Source organism: Microtus ochrogaster, unplaced genomic scaffold, assembly GCF_000317375.1.
Source record: "Microtus ochrogaster isolate Prairie Vole_2 unplaced genomic scaffold, MicOch1.0 UNK16, whole genome shotgun sequence".
NCBI lineage: Eukaryota > Metazoa > Chordata > Mammalia > Rodentia > Cricetidae > Microtus > Microtus ochrogaster.
The window spans coordinates 577460-594978 of record NW_004949114.1 but is presented as its reverse complement, the minus strand read 5'-3'; the positions used below and the strand labels follow the sequence as shown (position 1 = coordinate 594978).

Sequence of the window (17519 nt, the reverse complement as noted above, 5' to 3'; positions counted from 1 at the left end):
CTGAGCCATCTCTCCAGCCCTGCAATATAACTTCTCGATAAATGGCACTGCCTTCACTCTTTGTCTCCTCCCTGCTCAAAGGCAGACATCCCCTGCACTGAGTTCCAGGATGTAGCTCTTCTCACCTCTGGACAGAGTAACATCCCATCCTACCTGCTTCTTGAGGAATGTGACCTCCACACTGGGCTCGTCCCACAGCTCCAGAGGGATCCCCAGATCCACTTTCACGCCCTTCTGTACCAGGCCTTTCAGTGTCGCCATGGTCTGACTCTGACCCTGCGGGATGGAAACTTTGGTATCAGTCCCACCCACCTTCTCCATTTTCACCACATCAGCCCTATCAACTGCTGGAGTCTCCATAGTGTATTCTGTGAGGGAGTCTGATTGCCAATCATTCCTCGAAGATCTTCGATGATACAGGTCTCTGTGTCTGAGAAACAGGTCCTGGGCTGGCGAAAAGAGCTCAGTTGGTAAAATGCCTGAGGACCTGAGTTCAATCCCCAGAATCCATATTTAAAAAAAAAAAAAAAAAAGGCATGGCAGCACAAGCTTAGTTGCACCACTGGAGAACAACAAACAGGTCGATTCTTGGGGTTCTCTAACTAGCCAGCCTAGCCTGTTTAGAAAGTCAGTAAGCCAGTGAGACCCTGTCTCAAAACCCAAGGTAGGAACTGGGTGTGGTGACACAAGCCTTTAATCCCAGCACTCTTAGAGGCAGAGGTAGCTGGATCCCTGTGAGTTCAAGGCCAGCCTGGTCTACAGAGCAAGTTCCAGGACAGCCAAGGCTGTTACGCAGAGAAGCCCTGTCTCGGGGAAAAAAAACAACAAACAAGTTGGGTATGGCAAGATGTCTTCGTGGGTAAAGGTGTTCCCCACCAAACCCAGTGACCTGAATTCTATCCACAGGACCCACATGGTGGAGAGACCCAACTCCCACAAGCTGTCCTGACCTGAGTAGTGTGTTGGGACACATTTCACACAGGAAATAATTGCGGAAAAACAAGACAAGGTGGATGGCTCCGGGGGAAAACATGCCCAAAGCTGTTCTGGGACCTCTCTACATGCCCGTGCGCGCATACATGAACACACAAGGGCACATGCAAAGCCTTGGGGGAAAGAACCGAAAAGCAGCAGGGCCGTTCCTAGGAAACGCCTGACCTTGGCATATCTCAAGGAGCCCTTGCGCTCAGCGTGAACACTGTAGTCCAGGAGCCGCTCACACAAATTCTCCAAAGCCTCTTCCAATCTTGTCTCGCTGTGGGAACAAGGAAATAAGTCTCGGTGACCTGTCAGGAGCCCGGCAGCTCCTCCGAGGTTGGTTAGAAAGTGGGTAAGCACAGAGACTCACGAAAGGCTGTAGGGCACGTGTCTCTTCCTCTTGCCTGTGTCTAGCACCTGCCCCAGCTCCAGCACTTCTCGAGATCGACCCGTGCGACTCAGCTCTTCCTGAAGCTCCATGCTCAGCAGCTTACACACTGGTAGTAAGGAGAGACCCAAGGAGATGAAGACAAGCGACCCCACCAGCGTCGTTCTGCCCATACTCCAAGGCAGCAGAGCACATAAGCAAACATGCTGGAGTCAGGAAGACCGGAAGACGATACTGACTCAATCTCAGTAGCTGTGTGACACTTGCTGCGTCTCAGCTTCTTCACCTCTAACACGTGGGTGAGACTGTGTCCCTTATAACCGTGTGATGAAAATTTAGGTCCATCAGCAAATGGAAAACCCCCAGGGTCGTGTCTGGCATATAGTGAGCACTGTGTAAGTACGTGGTGTCACTCTGACCTTACTCATTGAGCTTCTTTTCTATGTATACTAGAGTGCAGATAGCATAAAACCCATCACGACGTTGCCACACAACTGCCAGTATAATCTGGGACAGTCACATAAACAATGATGATACAGTGGTAGTGCTCCAGGGTTGCAATCAAGAAACCTGTTTCCAGAACTGGTAAGATGGCTCGACAGGTAAAGGAACCCGCTGCCAAACCTAGAGGACCTACATGGTGGAAGGTGAGACCCGATTCCTCCATGTTATTCTCTGACCCGCACACACTGCACATGTTTACCCACACACATACAGCAAATAAACAAACAAAAAGAGACTTAATCTCACAGGAAATGGAAAAATGCAGAATTCATCCAAGGCCACCTCCTCTACTATAATCTCAATAAGGATAGACATATCTTTTCCACTGTTGTCTTCCTCAGTACCTTATCTGGCACAGCAGACTGGGTTCTCAAAAGTAAGAGTCTCCTCTAGAAGTGACAAGCTACACGGGTAAGTAACAACAGTGTTTACCCTGCTACAACCTGAGACACACAGGCACTCCCTTTTCCCTAGGACACAACACAGCAGGTGACAGCAAGGAAGGAGTCCAAAAGAGACATTAAACTCCACAAGAATGGAGGAGCTTAGCAAACACAGGAGAGTGGGGTGGGGTGCACGAATTTATTCCCAGCACTCAGGAAGTAGAGGCAAGCAGATCTCTGTGAGTTTGAGGCCAGCCTGGTCTACAAAGGGAGTTCCAGGATAGCCAGGACTGTTAGAGAAACCCTGTCTTGAAAAGCTTTAAAAAAGGAAGGAAGGAAGGAACGAAGGAAGAAAGGAAAGAAGGAGAAAGAAAGAGGAAAAGAAAAAAAGAAAGAAAGAAAAAGAAAGAAAGAAGAAAACACAGAAAAGGGGGGAAACAGGGAAGGGAGAGACAAGGCATACTCATTGACTGTGAGAAGTTGGGTGTGTCTGGAGCATAGTCAATTTTAGGATGGGAATGAAGTATGAAAGTAAGGATGGGTCAGGCAGTGGTGGCTCACGCCTTTAATTCCAGTACTTGGGAAGCAGAGGCAGGTAGATCTCTGTGAGTTCAAGGCCAGCCTGGTCTACAAGAGCTAGTTCCAGGACAGGCTCCAAAGCTACAGAGAAACCCCATAGTGATAAAACAAAAACAAAAGAAAAAGAAAAGAAAATGTGAGGATGTTTGACATTTACAAATACAAGACATTTACAGACCCTGCTCCCCCACCCCAGAAGAAGGTTGACTTAGGGTCTGGGAAACCAATCATTCAGCAAGTAAAGTGCTTGCAAGCTTGAGGACCTGAGTTCAGATCCTCAGAACCTACAGAAAAAGTTGGGCAAGGTGGCACTTGTAATCCCAGTGTTTTGAGAAGACAGCTGACTTCTGTACCTAAGTTCCAGGGGAATGAGAGAACCTGTCTCAAACAAAAGGTAGACGTCTCTCGTGAAGGAATGACACCTGAGATTGTCCTCTGACCTCTACATGTACACCACCCAGCCACACACAAGGGGTCTTTGCCTGATAACAGAAGGGATAAAGCAAGAGGCCAACATTATGCCTGTGTTTAGGAAGATTAAGGAGTCCTAGGAGAGCCAGGCAGTAGTGGCGCATGCCTTTAATCCCAGCACTCAGGAGGCAGAAGCAGGAGGATCTCTGAGTTAGAGGCCAGCCTGGTCTACAAGAGCTAGTTCGAGGACTACACAGTGAAACCCTATCTCAAAAAAACATTTAAAAAAACAAAACAAAACAAAATAACAATAAATCTTAGGAGAGCAGGGCATGGTAGCGCACGCCTTTAATCCCAGCACTTGGAAAGCAGAGCAGGCGGATCTCTGAGTTTGGGGCCAGCCTCGTCTAGAGAGAAAGTCCCAAGGTATCCAGCGCTACATAGAGAAGCTCTGTCATGAAAAACCAAAAAAGAAGAAAAGAAAAAAACAGTCCCAGGAAAAGAGTGGTGCACAGATGCAAAAAGAAATGAAAGATTAGGATCAAATAATGAGTAACAATGATAAAATGCAGTTGGCTGTAAGGTGAAGAGAAAGAGTCCAAGAAAAACAGGTAATGTCGGGGAGAAAACAAGCTAGGGAACTACAGGGTATTCAGTGACTTGGCTCCTGACTAATACAGCCAGAGACCATGCTGCTTGCTGTAAAATCCCTTCAGTACACCCCAACTGCAAAGCCTCACACCGGTGTGGTGTCTCCATCTTTTGTTTATGAGCGTCAGCCACTGACTTACTCACCTTTAAACCCCTGTCATCAAGCCTGTAATTTGCTAGCGTCTCTGCCTGGGCGAGGCACAGGATGTCTAGAAGGTATGACACCCCACCCATGCAGGATGTCCAGATTTAGGTCTGGCTAACAAAGCGGGGAAACGCACCGAGAAAGATGCTCGGAAGGATCCGCGCTACAGGTTCTGAAACTACAATTCCCACAATCCATTTGGGCCCGAGCCTGCAAGAAAAACCTGGCTCCTTTTGGATGCCGCCTGGGAAATGTAGTGTCACCAGAACCCCGATTTCCCCCCCCCCCCATCTCTTGTTCCCATTCAAGAGTTACCAAGCTCCAAAAGAACTTATATCAAGAGGGTCGAGTGACCCATCTATCTTAGTCCATTTGATCCAGCCTAGAGTTAGAGAAGCAGGAGGTGGGACAGACAGATGTAAATAAGAAGTTTTTTTTCTATACCTTCGCATTTGCTGGGCAAACGTTCTGTATCATCGTCCTCTTTTTCCGTCGTCTCAGTCCACGCACTGTACGCTACCAGGATAAAAAGCAGTATTTCCAACCGCACAGGTCCCATGACAAAATGCTGTCCACACAGACACACAACCACCGGGTCCCTTCAGACTAACTTCTGGGAAGGAGCGGGCCCTTTAAATTTAGTCGCAGCGGGCCACAAGCTTTCTTTAAAAAAAAAAAAAAAATCCACCTTGGAACGGTCAGCGCATGCTCAGAGCTAGCCCGAAAGTGGGTGGAGCGTCATGGCTCAGGACTTCCCCGCCTCAATTTTGTGGCGCCTCCTGCAGGTCCTGGCAGCTGGGTATTGAAGACACAGATTTAAGTAATTAGACTATAATAATATCATCTTTACTCATCTACGTAGAATGTAAATTTTGTATAATTTAAGACTGTGAGACGAGATGATCTATTTTGGCGTACGGAAGAGCAGCGATAAACTCTTGGCTTCTGCCAGGACCTACTCCTGCCAGGGGGCGGGGCCAAGATGGCGCCGAGCGCCGGGTGAGCGGCGCTTTGGCAGCGGTGAGAGGCTTTTACTGCTCCCAGTGCTTGGCTGGCGGGGGAAGGTCTGAGGTGTATCCGTGAGGAGACCCTTTGAAAGGGCCCATGTGAGAACTGGGAAGAGGCCGGTTGGTTGTGTGTCCGTGCTCGTGGGGACTCTGTGCGTGTTTGCACTGGAAGGATGTTGGGGAGATGTAGTGGATTGTGAACCTCCTGTAGCGCTGCCGGGGGAAGTCTTCGAATCAGTTCTCTTCTGAGGAAAATGGTGCACAGATCTAGCTCAAATTATCCGCCCTCTGAGAAGTCTTCCTGTCGCTTCCACTGATCTGAGACGCTCCTGAGGCTGTTAGAGTGTTTTATGAACCCTAGTGGCAAAGGGTACCGCAGGGGACTGGGACACGACTACTTCTTGTATACTGACACCAGGTACAGAGTATGTGCTGAGTAATTGTATTCCCTGTAGACAAGAGTTAACAAAAGTCTGAGAAGACATGGGATGGCTTGAAAAGAACCAGTGCCCTCTGGCCTCTTTTCCCCCCCGTCTCCCTAGCGCTCAGTTCTGAACACTCCTGAGGTTGCTCTTCCTCATGTCCAGTGTCAGGCAAGCGCCTTTCCTTTGGCCACAGAGTAAACTCTAAGCTTGAGTCTGTGTCTTTTTCATTTTGGAAATTGTTATACCAAGTATTTAGAGAACACTTACACCTTTAAGACTTAAAATCTATTTATTTTAACCATGTTCCAGGTACCAAAGTAGGTCAGTAAACATAACAGACATTCCTGTCCACTGGTGAGGTCAGGATGATAAAATAGAAGAAATAATAGCTGGACTTGATGCTGAACAGCTGTAAAAGGCAGGAGAGTCTCAATTTCAATACTGCAGAGAGAGTTCCAGACAAGCCTCAATAACTTACTGAGACCCAGTTTAGAGGGGTTGTTTAACATGTATATATATATGGAGAGAGAGAGAGAGAGGTAAGATCAGTGTTGTCTCCATAGTGAATTTGTAGGCCAGATGGGGCTACATGAGACCCTGTCCCTAAAGGGGTGGGGTCATGTAGCCAAACTCATTTGTGAAGCCATCAGCAAAAGCTATAAAACCAAGTGCATGTCTGTCAGACGTAAAGGACAGCAAGGAGAATGGTATGACAGAATCAGTGGGAGAAGGAAGGATAGATAATCAGAGATATGATGAGAGAAAGAAAATAGAAAAGAAAAAGAAACACTTTAGACAGGAACTTACTGCATGGCCCAGGCTGGCCTCGAACTTCCTGTCTCCTTACTTCAGCCTTCAGAATGCTGGGATTACAAGTGTACACTATGTAGGGTCTCACTCTGAAGCATATCCTGGTATGATACTCAGGGCAGTCCAACACCTGGACAGAACACATTTTTTTTTGTTTGTTTTTTGTTTTTTGTTTTTTTTTTTTGAGACAGGGTTTCTCTGTACCTTTGTAACCTGTCCTGGAACTAGCTCATGTAGGCCAAGGTGGTTTGAACTCACAGAGATCCACCTGCCTCTGCCTCCTGAGTACTGGGATTAAAGGCATGCACCACCACCGCCCGCCTGGTTTTCATTTTTTCTATCATAGTATAAATTAAAAGATGGTGTTTTGGGTTTTTGTTTTGTTTTTGTTTTTTTCAAGATAGGGTTTCTCTGTAACTTTGGAGCATATCCTAGAACTAGCTCTTTTAAACCAGGCTGGCTCGAACTCACAGATATCCGCCTGCCTCTGCCTCCCGAGTGCCAGGATTAAAGGCGTGCGCCATCACACCACCCAGCGACAGAAGACATTTTGAAGGGAGGGTTTTATGGCAAAGAGGCAACAATTACAGCAAAGAGATGGTAAACTAGACTATATTTCAACAGCAGCACTTTGGTTTTAAGGAGTAAATGCAGGGAGGCTCGGATGGAAACAGGAACACCTTGTCTAGGGACTTTTAGAGTTCAGCAGGTGATAGGTGATGGTCACCTGGGCCAAAAAGGGTTTGGTTGGACTGCCTGGTTCATTTTGAAACAGTGCTGGGAATCAAACCCAGGTCCTTGTGCATGCCAAGTACTCTACCACTGAGCCACATCCTCCAGCCCTGACCTGGTGGATTGGATTCAAGGGTCCAGATGAGAATGAGGTGTGCTGGGTGTGATGACACATGCCGATAATCCCTGCACTTGGGAGGTATAGATAGCCGTATCAGGAGTTCAATTTCAACCTTGGCGTAGGAGGCCATCCTGGGCTACAAGAGGCCTTACTTAAAAGAAAAAAAAAAAGCCAGGTAGTGTTGGCCCATATCTTTAATCCCAGCACCCAGGAGGCATAGAGCAAGTTTCAGGTCAGCTAAGGCTACACAGTGAAACCCTGCCTCAGAGAAAGAAAAGAAAATACTAGTGTGGCGATGTAGCTCAGTTGCTGAGAGTATTTGCCTAGCAGACACAAAGCCCTGGGTCCCATCCCCAGCACCACACAAACGGGGTATAAAGGTGCATGTCTATAGTCCAGCATTAGGAGGGTAAAGGTAGAAGGATCCAGGCTCAAGTCTATCTTTTGTTGCAGAGATTGAGATTAGGCTAGGCTACAGAAATTCTATCCCTAAAAGTAAGACAAAAAAGCAAACCAAATTGTCACTAGTCATAGTAGTGCTTGAAAAGCAGAAGTGGAAGCTGGATGTAGCACACACCTTTAATCCCAGCACTCAGGAGGCAGAGGCAGGTCGATCCCTTGAGTTCAAAGCCAGCCTGGTCTACAAAGCAAGTTCCAGGACTGTTAAATAGAGAAGCCCTGTCTCGAAAAGAGAGAGAGAGAGAGAGAGAGAGAGAGAAGAAAAAGAAAAGAAAGGCGGAAGCACGAAGTTGGAATTGGAAGTGTCTGGGCTACATAGCCCCTGTGTCCAAATAAATGAATAAATAACAAAAGGACAAGCCAAGTTGTTGGGTGATAGCAATGTTTTGAAGATGAGCTGAAGTTGAAGCAAGTAGGAAGGGAGCTCAGGTTTAGGTTTTGAATTGTTTTTCTTTTTATCTTGCCCCATCCCATTACCAGTGGCTCCACCTCTCCACCCTGGGGTGGCATCCTTCCAGGGACAGGAGTTGGAATTCCAGCATGGCCGAAGAGAAGAAGCTGAAACTCAGCAATACTGTGTTGCCCTCTGAGTCGATGAAGGTGGTAGCAGAGTCCATGGGCATTGCCCAGATTCAGGAGGAGACTTGCCAACTGCTGACGGATGAGGTCAGCTACCGCATCAAGGAGATTGCTCAGGTAATCCTTCTGCCCAGCCTTGCTCTGTGTTAAAGATTCAGTTTACTAGTTACTGAGGCTAACCTTGAAGTTCTGATCCTCCTGCCTCTACCTCCCACTGCTGGGATTGCAGGCTGTGCCACCATGTCGTTTATGTGATGGTGGGCATTGAACTCAGGTCCCTGTGTTTTACTTGCTGAGCTATATTCCCGAGGGTCTTAGATTAACATCTCTTCTCTTCCCAACCCCTAGGATGCTTTAAAGTTCATGCACATGGGGAAGCGACAGAAGCTCACTACCAGTGACATTGACTATGCATTGAAGTTAAAGAATGTGGAGGTGATTTGGAGGGACTCAAAGGGGACAGGAGGCTTCAGAGTGGGGGGACAATGCACATGTAGCCATGCCTCCCTTGGCTATTTCTCATGTCCTTCTCTGTCTCTCCAATATAGCCACTGTATGGCTTCCATGCTCAGGAATTCATCCCTTTCCGTTTTGCCTCTGGTGGGGGCCGGGAGCTCTACTTCTATGAGGAGAAGGAAGTGGACCTGAGCGATATCATCAACACCCCTCTGCCTCGGGTGCCTCTGGATGTCTGCCTCAAAGGTGGAGGGAGGGTAGAGCTGGGTGCGCAGGGAGGAGGGAAGGGGGCATGTGACTGGGAGGAACAAACATCCAGTGTGAGATCCTGGTGAATGGCAAGAAGGGGACCAGGAGGGAACACACACCTTCTGTAGTATAGGGTGACTTCCCATTGTCCGTGCCCAGTAACTCAGCTCCACATCTTCCTTACAGCCCATTGGCTGAGCATTGAAGGCTGCCAGCCAGCTATACCAGAGAATCCACCCCCAGGTAACATTTTCCGTGCCCAGCGCCAAGCCTCCCTACTCTCCTCCCTCGTCCTTGGTCCTATGGGGGCTCCTACCTTTTCATCACTCCTGTGACCACCTTCCCACCAGCACCCAAAGAACAGCAGAAGGCTGAGGCCACAGAACCCTTGAAGTCAGCAAAGCCAGGCCAAGAAGAAGATGGACCCCTGAAAGGCAAAGGTCAAGGGACAGCTGCAGCTGATGGCAAAGGTCAGGATTCAGGCCAGGCCTCTTTCTACTCTTACCCCAGAACCAGATGGTCCTCAGTGAAGGGGGTGAGGTCACGGATGAATGAACCCCAGAAAGGCCTAGAAGTCTAGAGAAGGGCTACATGTTACAGTGAGGGTTTGTCCTGTACAGAAGCCTCATCTGGAGCTTACTTTTTTGGTGCATGTGTGTATACATGTGTATGTGTGTTCCTGTGTCAGGCGTTAGGTATGTGTGTTACCAACCAGGGGACCATCTTAGCTGTCAGTCCTCATGTGCTGTCTACCTTGGGTTTTTTGTTTGTTTGTTTTTGAGACTGGGTCTCATTGTCCTGGAAGTCTTTAGTTATGCTAGGCTGACTAGCCAGCAAGTCCCAAGGATCCTCCTGTCTCCACTTCCCTAGGGCATACACTACCATGGCCAGCCTTTTTATTTTTTTTTAATGGGTTCTGGGCATCAAATTCAGGTCCTTGTGCTTATAAGGCAAGCACTTTACTGACTGAGCCAACTCTCCAGCCTGAGCTTTCTTTTTTAAGCCTGTCTCCCCAATTCACACAGGAAAAGAGAAGAAAGCACCTCCCTTGCTGGAGGGAGCCCCTTTCCGCCTGAAACCCCGCAGCATCCATGAGCTTTCTGTGGAACAGCAACTGTATTACAAGGAAATCACGGAAGCCTGCGTGGGATCCTGTGAGGCCAAGAGAGCGGTAAGCCTGCCCTTTGGCCTGCCTTCACAGAGGGAGAATCCTGGAGTACTCATAGTTTTCCTACAGTAAACCATCTCGCCTGACTCACTGCCCCTCCAACAGGAAGCTCTGCAGAGCATTGCCACGGATCCAGGGCTCTATCAGATGCTACCACGGTTCAGCACTTTCATCTCTGAGGGGGTGAGAGAACTGGAAAAGGCCAGAAAAGGGGTGGCAGGGGGAGTCTGTCTAAGGGGTCTCTCTGTGCCCCCACCACCACCACTTTTGTCTCTCCTAGGTCCGTGTGAATGTGGTTCAGAATAACCTGGCCTTGCTCATCTACCTGATGCGCATGGTGAAGGCCCTGATGGACAACCCAACGCTGTATCTAGAGAAATATGTGAGTGGTCTTGCCTACCTCCTGTCTTTTCCAAGGCCAGGGCCCCCTTCTGCAGACTGCTCCACAGGAGGTCAGGTATCAAAACTGGCTGACGTTGCCTGGTCTCAATCAGGTGCATGAGCTGATTCCAGCAGTAATGACCTGCATTGTGAGTAGACAGCTGTGCCTGCGACCGGATGTGGACAATCACTGGGCGCTCCGGGATTTTGCTGCCCGTCTAGTGGCCCAAATCTGTAAGCATTTCAGCACAACCACCAACAACATCCAGTCTCGGATCACTAAGACCTTTACCAAGGTGAGTGCCAAAAATTTATCAGATGCTCAGATAATGCAAATCTATCCTGCAGGTTATCCCCAGGAAAGAAAGAACGTCACCTATCTGGCAGTGGAAAGATACCCAGAACATGGGGCAGAAACTGAAGCCAGGGCGATTGGGTCCAAGGGACTTGAGCCTCTATGTCTTACTGCTGTATAAGTGCTGATAGGTGATGTCAGTCCTTAGCAATTAGCCTTTTCTTTTTTGAAAGGGGTTGTCATGTATCCCAGGCAAGCCTTAAACTCTGTATAACTGAGGATGGCTTCAAACTTTGTTTTGTTTTTTGAAATTGGGTTCCTCTGTGTAGCCTCCAACTCAGAGATCCTCCTGCCTCTGCCTCCCAAGTGCTGGGATTAAAGGTGTGTGCCACCACTGCCTGGCAGCTTTGAACTTCTCATCTTCCTGTCTGTACCTCCTATTGCCAGGATTCAGGCATGTACCACCAGGCCTGGTTTAGCAGTCTTCTCAAATCTTTCATCTGGAGTTTTCTTCTTTTTCTACAGAGCTGGGTAGATGAGAAGACCCCATGGACAACTCGATATGGCTCCATTGCAGGCCTGGCAGAGCTGGGGCATGATGTTAGTACCCAGGGCGAAGAGCTAGGAGAGGGGCGGTTACATGTGGAATGGGAGAGCCCCCTGGTGACCTTCTAGTCTGGCTTCTCCCCTTCCTTCCCACAAGGTGATTAAGACACTGATTCTGCCAAGGCTGCAACAGGAAGGGGAACGGATCCGCAGTGTCCTGGATGGGCCTGTGCTGAGCAACATTGACCGTATTGGAGCAGACCATGTGCAGAGCCTTCTCCTGGTGACGAATCCCCGCCGTACCCTCCCCTTTCCCAGCAGTTCCACTCCCAGCTCCCACAAACACAGCTACAGTGTTTAGCAAGCACGAGGCACATCTTAACTCTTACTCTTCAGAGGTCAGCACTGTGGTGCACATGAAAAGCTAGACACAAATAGAAACTTAAGAAGTCCCTGACTTCTGGACCGCACTGCCCTCATCCTGCTGTCTCACTCCACACAAGGCTCATGAGCACCCCATGTAGGTCGTCACTAGATACAGCAAATCCTCTTCTTACCAGCTGATCCCTATGCAGGAAACAGTCTTTAGTTTTTTGTTGACGCCAATAGATGGAGTCTTTCTTGTGTTGGCTAGCCTGGAACTTATGAGGTAGACTATGCTGGCCCTGTGACAATCCTGTTGCCTCTGCTTTCTTGAGTGCTGAGATTACTGGAGTGCACCACCACACCCACTGAAATCACTCCTTTTTATTTTATGAATGTACACCATGTGTACAGGTACCCACAAAAGCCAAAGGAGGGCAACAAAATGCCTTGAGTTCCAGGTGGTTTTGAGCAACCAACCTCTGGAAGAGCAGTGTTCTAAACCTCTGAACCCCACCTCCAGTCCCCCATTTTCTTTTTTTGTGTGTTGTGTGTGCTGCTGGGAATTGTACCTAGGGCCACATGCCTATTTTCACAATGCTCTACCACTGAGCTATAGTCAGTCTCCTTGCCCCCCTCCCCCAACACACACAACTTTGAGACATTCCATCTGCCCAGGTTAGCCCGAAATTCTCTTTATAGCTCTGGCTAGCCTAAAACTCAGTGATCCTCCTGCTTCAGCATGAATGCTGAGCCTACAGGCAGGAACCACCACACCCAGCTCAGTTCACTGTGGCCTCTAACTGTAGTGGTGGGTGAGTACATTTGTTGCAGAGTACCAGCCTCACTTTGCCGTCTCTGCAGAAACACTGTGCCCCGGTACTGGCAAAGCTGCGCCCTCCACCTGACAATCAGGATGCCTACCGAGGAGAATTTGGGTCCCTTGGGCCCCTTCTCTGCTCCCATGTGGTGAAGGCCAGGGCCCAGGCTGCTCTACAAGCCCAGCAAGTCAACAGGACCACACTCACCATCACCCAGGTCAGCTGCTGAGGGAGGAGGCTGCACAGGATTGTGCGGGTTTGGGACAGGACTTGCCATAGCCAGCAGTCCAGGGAGCTTGACCCTACTCCTACCCCCAGTGAAGAGCTAAGAGCAAGCACAACCCAGGTCTGCCTTCAATGTTGACATTTTCTTCCTGTTTCTCTTCATAGCCTCGGCCCACGCTGACCCTCTCACAGGCCCCTCAGCCAGGCCCTCGTACCCCTGGCTTATTGAAGGTCCCTGGCTCCATTGCCTTGCCTGTCCAGACACTGGTGTCTGCCAGAGCTGCTGCCCCTCCTCAGCCTTCACCTCCTCCAACCAAGTTTATTGTCATGTCCTCATCTTCCAGTGCCTCATCGACTCAGCAGGTATGTGGGGCCGGGTGAAGGATGTGAGGGGCACCTGGGGAAGCCCACCTTCCAGGCCCAAACTCAAAAGGTAGGAGGGAGTCTGGTCAGGATCTTAGAGGGTTCAAGCTAGCAGCACTCTCCTGGATCTTGATCCTTCATTGGGAGCAGAGGGAAGCAAGAACAGCATGACCAAGGCCTTCCAGGTGTGAGGTCGACAGCACACAATCACTACAATCACCTTGCCTTCCTTTCTACCCCAGGTCCTGTCCCTCAGCACCTCAGCTCCTGGCTCAGGCTCTACCACTACCTCTCCTGTCACCACCACAGTTCCCAGCGTGCAGCCCATCGTCAAGCTGGTCTCCACTGCCACCACTGCACCCCCAAGCACAGCCCCTGCTGGTCCTGGCAGTGTTCAGAAATACATCGTGGTCTCCCTTCCCCCGACAGGGGAAGGCAAAGGAGGCCCCCCTTCTCATCCTTCTCCAGTCCCTCCTCCATCTTCCTCACCATCCCCACTTGGGGGCAGTGCCCTCTGTGGGGGGAAGCAGGACGCTGGAGACAGCCCTCCTCCAGCTCCAGGGACTCCAAAGGCTAATGGCTCCCAGCCTACCGGACCTGGCTCCCCTCAACCTGCTCTGTGATAACGATAACGTCATATCTGCTGACCTCCTCTTCTGTGGAGTCCTACACGCACAAAGAATGCGTGAGGGAGGAGGGAGTAGTAGGCTGTTTCCCCCAGTGACTTTCTTTTTAGATACTGTACAGTAAGTTCCTCAGAATAAAAGCTGGATTTGTAAGTTTGTGAGCCTCTGTGCATCACATACAATAGAAAGGGTGAGTCCGTGGAACCTTCCTGGTCTTGGGATTCTTCTCTCCAGATCCAAAGACACAAGAAAGCAAATGTCCTCTTCCTGTTCAACTGCCCGCTGCTGACTTTGCTGTCCATATCCTTGTTTGGGGAGCTTCAAATCCGAATTACGTAGGCATTGCTGTGGCTCAGGTGTCGTACCCACTTGTGAGGGTTGGCACTACCACAGGTGCTAAAGGACAGCCTAAGGAAGCGAACCTGGAGGCCAGAGCATGTGTGCCGAGGGAGCTCAAAGGAGAGGCTGGCAGGACCCAACCCCAAGGGGGCTGCCGAGGGAGAAGGCCCGTGGCTGGGAGGCCCCTGGGAGCCAGGGACATCCATCTGTAAGTAAACAGAAGATGTGAGGTTAGAAGCTACCTGGTACCAGGACTAGGCTATTGCCAGAGGTGCATGAAGATGGAAAATGCATACCTGGAACAGGCCTGAGAGTTGAGAGCCTCCTTGTACCCGGGGCAGGTCCCAGTGGAGAGCTCCTTCTCCCAGTTCTGCCTTTTGATCTGGGCTGCTCAATTCCTGAGACAGGCTGGAGGGTGGACAGGGAAGATGCTGAACTAAGTGGCTACTTCCTTGATAGAGCAGAGGCTCCACCCAGGAAATCTTCCCAGCAAGCGTGCTGACCTGACTACCCCCCGAGGCAGGGGAAGGTGCAGATGAATGTTGAGAGCTTGGCTGCAAAGAGGAGAAAAAGAGTCAGCCCCTGGATGGCAGTGTCTTACCCTGTTTGTATTGTACTGGAGACAGTCTTATGCAGTTGAGGATGGCTTTGAACTTCTGATTCTCTTTCCAGTGCAAGGATTGCAGGTATGCACCACTACACTTGGTGTAGTGCTGAGGACCAGGGCTTTCCATCTCCATCCCTAGCTCCTGCTGTTCCTCCTAATGTCCCAACAGGAGTTCAGCACAGATGCAGTCCCTTCTCTAACGCTTTCCCAAATGCCACAACCTCGGACTCAAGTGGAGTTTAAAGTTGGTGGATGCAAACACTGGTTTGTTTTGAGATGGAGTCTCACTGTTAAGCCCAGACTGGCTTCACATTGGTGATTCTCCCACCTCAGCCTCCCAACTGATGGGATCACAGACACACACCACACTCCTAGTAGGTCCATCTTCAGGAAGAACTAACTGGGCCTTGGCTCTGTTTCCTATCCTATACAGTTGAACTGGGCTTGAGTAACACCACTCTTTTGTATCTTGTTTTTTGAGACAGGGCTTTGTGGAACCCAACTTGGCCTCTAACTCCTTATGTATTTGTATTTGGCCTTAAACTCCTGATCTTTCTGTCTCTATCTCCCAAGGGCTGGGACTATAAGTGTGTGCCCCCATGCCCAAATTAACTCTTACCTTTTTGGGGGTAGGTCACACCGTAACTTCAGGTAAATCTGGAGCCTGGAAAAGGTGGCATACAATTACTTACACTGTACCCTATTGGCATTCCATCACTGCTTATCCAGGGCCTCCATAGGAGGCTGTATAAGTTGTACCCCAAGAAGAATAAGGGCTGAGAGCCACTCCAATAACACTAGCCAATACTTTTTCAGCCTGTGTCCTATCATCTCTACTGCCACCCTTCCAGATTAAACCCTGGCTTAGCGGAGTTCAAAAACACAGGAACTAGTCTCACCGGCCTGAGCCTCGGTCCCACTGTACAGAGGGAAAGAGCCGGAAGGGGAGTGGTGAGGGGAGGTCATCAGAGAGCTGGTATCTCATCACAGTCAGCTGAGGCCAGAGAGAAAGAGGTCAGCATGGCCGTGCACTGGTACCTCCTCCCTCCCGTCTGCTGAGTGGAGTACACCAGGCCACCCTGAAGCTGACCTCGCCCTGGGGTGGCTGCAGACGGAGGACCCGATGAGACTCGAACTCATCTAGGCTGACAGAGCTGTGGAATGACACCTCATCAACTCGAACCCCTGGCCCGTAACCTGCAAAGAAAAGAAGGTAGCTCTCCCGACCTGTGTTCAGAAGGGAAGAGACATTTCCAACGTTTTTCCATATTTTTGGAGAGAAAAAAAACTCATGCTCTTTTTACCTCTCAGTTCTGACTTTCCCACACAAAATTCTTCTGTCAAGCCAATGTACATCTCTGGGAATAAAGGACATGGGAAAAGGTAATCAAGTACCACTACACACATCACCAGGAAGCCTGTACCACACTTAACCATGGGTCCTCACCAGAACCACTCGGAAGGAAGCTCTTGAGCCGTATCTCTCCTTGAACATCCACCTTCAACAATGAGCCCTGGGGGTGGGAAGGAAGTTGAGTCTTCTCCGAGTACCATGGCCCTTCAACTCCAAGGGTGAAAACCCAGACTTACATTAGATGCAATCAATACAGACAGCCTCTCGACCACATCTAAAAACACTTCATTCTTCTGGCTCTGAAAGAGAGGGAGTGAGTAGTAGAGAGTGAAAACCTGTCCTAAAATGGATAGGCAATGCCACGCACAATCACACTGCCTGTAATCCCAGTGCTTAGGAAGCCAAAGTAGAAGGGCTGCCATGAATTCAAGGACAGCCTGGGTTACAGTGTAAGAGCCTGATTTACCAGATGTCTCAACAAAAGAACAGAGACTACAGAGATGGCTTGCTCAGTAAAGCGCTTGCCATGTGAGTCTGACCCTCCAAATCCCTGTGAAAGTCAAGTGTGGGGATGTGAACCCATAATAGCTACACTAGGAGGTGAAGATACACAGTTTCCAAGGCTCACTGACAGGCCGGCCAGCCCAGCCTAGTCAGCAAGCTCCAGGCTAATGAAAATCCTGCCTCAAAGGAGGTGAATGGCGCTCCTGAGGATGACATCAAAGGCCTGGTCCTTTGGCCTCCACAAAATGCATGCACCGCACATATACACACATGCATAAAATAAAAGAGAGAGGCAGTAGAAGGGACAGGGTAGTTGAAGCAGATTCCTGGAACAGAAACCCAGGGATAATGGCAGGAATACCATGTCAAAGGAATGAAAAGATAAGCAAGTTCTTGGACTCTGAGGTGTTAGGACAAAAAAAATAAAAAATAAAAAAATAAAATCAGTTCTGGCCCCACTGATCTGTCTCTTACCTGGTCAGAGCGACTGGACAAGACTGGACGACTGGCAGCACTGCTGGGGGCCACTCTGTTCTGCTGTGTCTCTGCCCCAAACTGTAAGGCAGCCAAGGCAATCAATCCTCAGCTTTGACGCTCCTAGCCGACCCTCCTGGCCCCCCTCTTTCCCTGCCACTGACCAATCCGACGCTGCTGAGGTCAAAGAGACTGAAGGGCTTGCTGACCACAGCCTCAGTTTGGATGAAGTTCCTCAGCATTTCCGTGGATGTAGTCTGCACATAGCCATAATCCTAATGGGCAGAAAGAGTGAAATGGAGTGAATTTAACCTCCTAACCACAAAACGCTGTGATAGAAGAGAGGACATTTCTTCAGGGTAGCAGGGAACAAGAGAGGGAAGACCTTGGGACTGGGGAGATGGTTCAGTGGGTAAAGTGCTTGCTGAACAAGTGCGAAGACCTGAACTCAATCTCCAAAACTCAAGTTAAAAAACGCTGGACATGCCGGGTGATGGTGGCGCACGCCTTTAATCCCAGCACTTGGGAGGCAGAGGCAGGCGGATCTCTGTGAGTTCGAGACCAGCCTGGTCTACA

General features: G+C 49.5%; 3 protein-coding genes across 6 annotated transcripts in view; 1 reads left to right on the top strand and 2 right to left on the bottom strand.

Annotated features, from left to right (window-relative positions):
• The window catches only part of Cnpy4 (canopy FGF signaling regulator 4), a 6064-nt gene extending 1353 nt beyond the window's left edge, over positions 1-4711 (bottom strand). Inside the window, exons 1-4 of one of the 2 annotated variants that reach the window (XM_005367074.3) lie at positions 4484-4711; positions 1349-1475; positions 1159-1255; positions 154-276 (exon numbers count right to left, since the gene is read on the bottom strand). In XM_005367074.3, coding sequence (XP_005367131.1) covers positions 154-276; positions 1159-1255; positions 1349-1475; positions 4484-4598 — 462 coding nt within the window. In that variant the 5' untranslated portion in view covers positions 4599-4711. Of the gene's footprint in view, positions 1-153; positions 277-1158; positions 1256-1348; positions 1476-4038; positions 4229-4483 lie in introns of those variants that run through there. The other variant, XM_005367075.2, reaches the window with a different exon arrangement.
• Positions 4712-5020: 309 nt separating this feature from the next.
• Positions 5021-13759, top strand: Taf6 (TATA-box binding protein associated factor 6). Of its 3 annotated transcripts, none has more exons than XM_013353791.2 (15): positions 5021-5059; positions 8074-8289; positions 8521-8607; positions 8721-8874; positions 9064-9120; positions 9228-9347; positions 9903-10048; positions 10151-10228; positions 10326-10427; positions 10540-10722; positions 11247-11321; positions 11425-11550; positions 12495-12668; positions 12842-13039; positions 13282-13759. In XM_013353791.2, exons 2-15 carry the CDS (start codon positions 8134-8136, stop codon positions 13660-13662), a joined length of 2037 nt encoding a protein of 678 aa, XP_013209245.1. In that variant the 5' UTR covers positions 5021-5059; positions 8074-8133; the 3' UTR covers positions 13663-13759. The 3 variants fall into 3 exon arrangements, with proteins under 3 accessions (XP_013209245.1, XP_026645062.1, XP_013209246.1); XM_026789261.1 differs by lacking the exon at positions 5021-5059 and adding an exon at positions 5074-5464; XM_013353792.2 differs by lacking the exon at positions 5021-5059 and adding an exon at positions 5088-5145.
• Positions 13760-13967: 208 nt separating this feature from the next.
• Ap4m1 (adaptor related protein complex 4 subunit mu 1) overlaps positions 13968-17519 on the bottom strand; it is a 5941-nt gene continuing 2389 nt past the window's right edge. Inside the window, exons 5-15 of the mRNA XM_005367072.2 lie at positions 17108-17218; positions 16944-17024; positions 16202-16264; positions 16059-16125; positions 15916-15969; positions 15702-15808; positions 15511-15605; positions 15231-15275; positions 14508-14558; positions 14301-14412; positions 13968-14210 (exon numbers count right to left, since the gene is read on the bottom strand). Of these exons, the coding sequence (XP_005367129.1) occupies positions 13986-14210; positions 14301-14412; positions 14508-14558; positions 15231-15275; positions 15511-15605; positions 15702-15808; positions 15916-15969; positions 16059-16125; positions 16202-16264; positions 16944-17024; positions 17108-17218 (1011 nt within the window). The 3' untranslated portion in view covers positions 13968-13985. The remainder of the gene's footprint in view (positions 14211-14300; positions 14413-14507; positions 14559-15230; positions 15276-15510; positions 15606-15701; positions 15809-15915; positions 15970-16058; positions 16126-16201; positions 16265-16943; positions 17025-17107; positions 17219-17519) is intronic.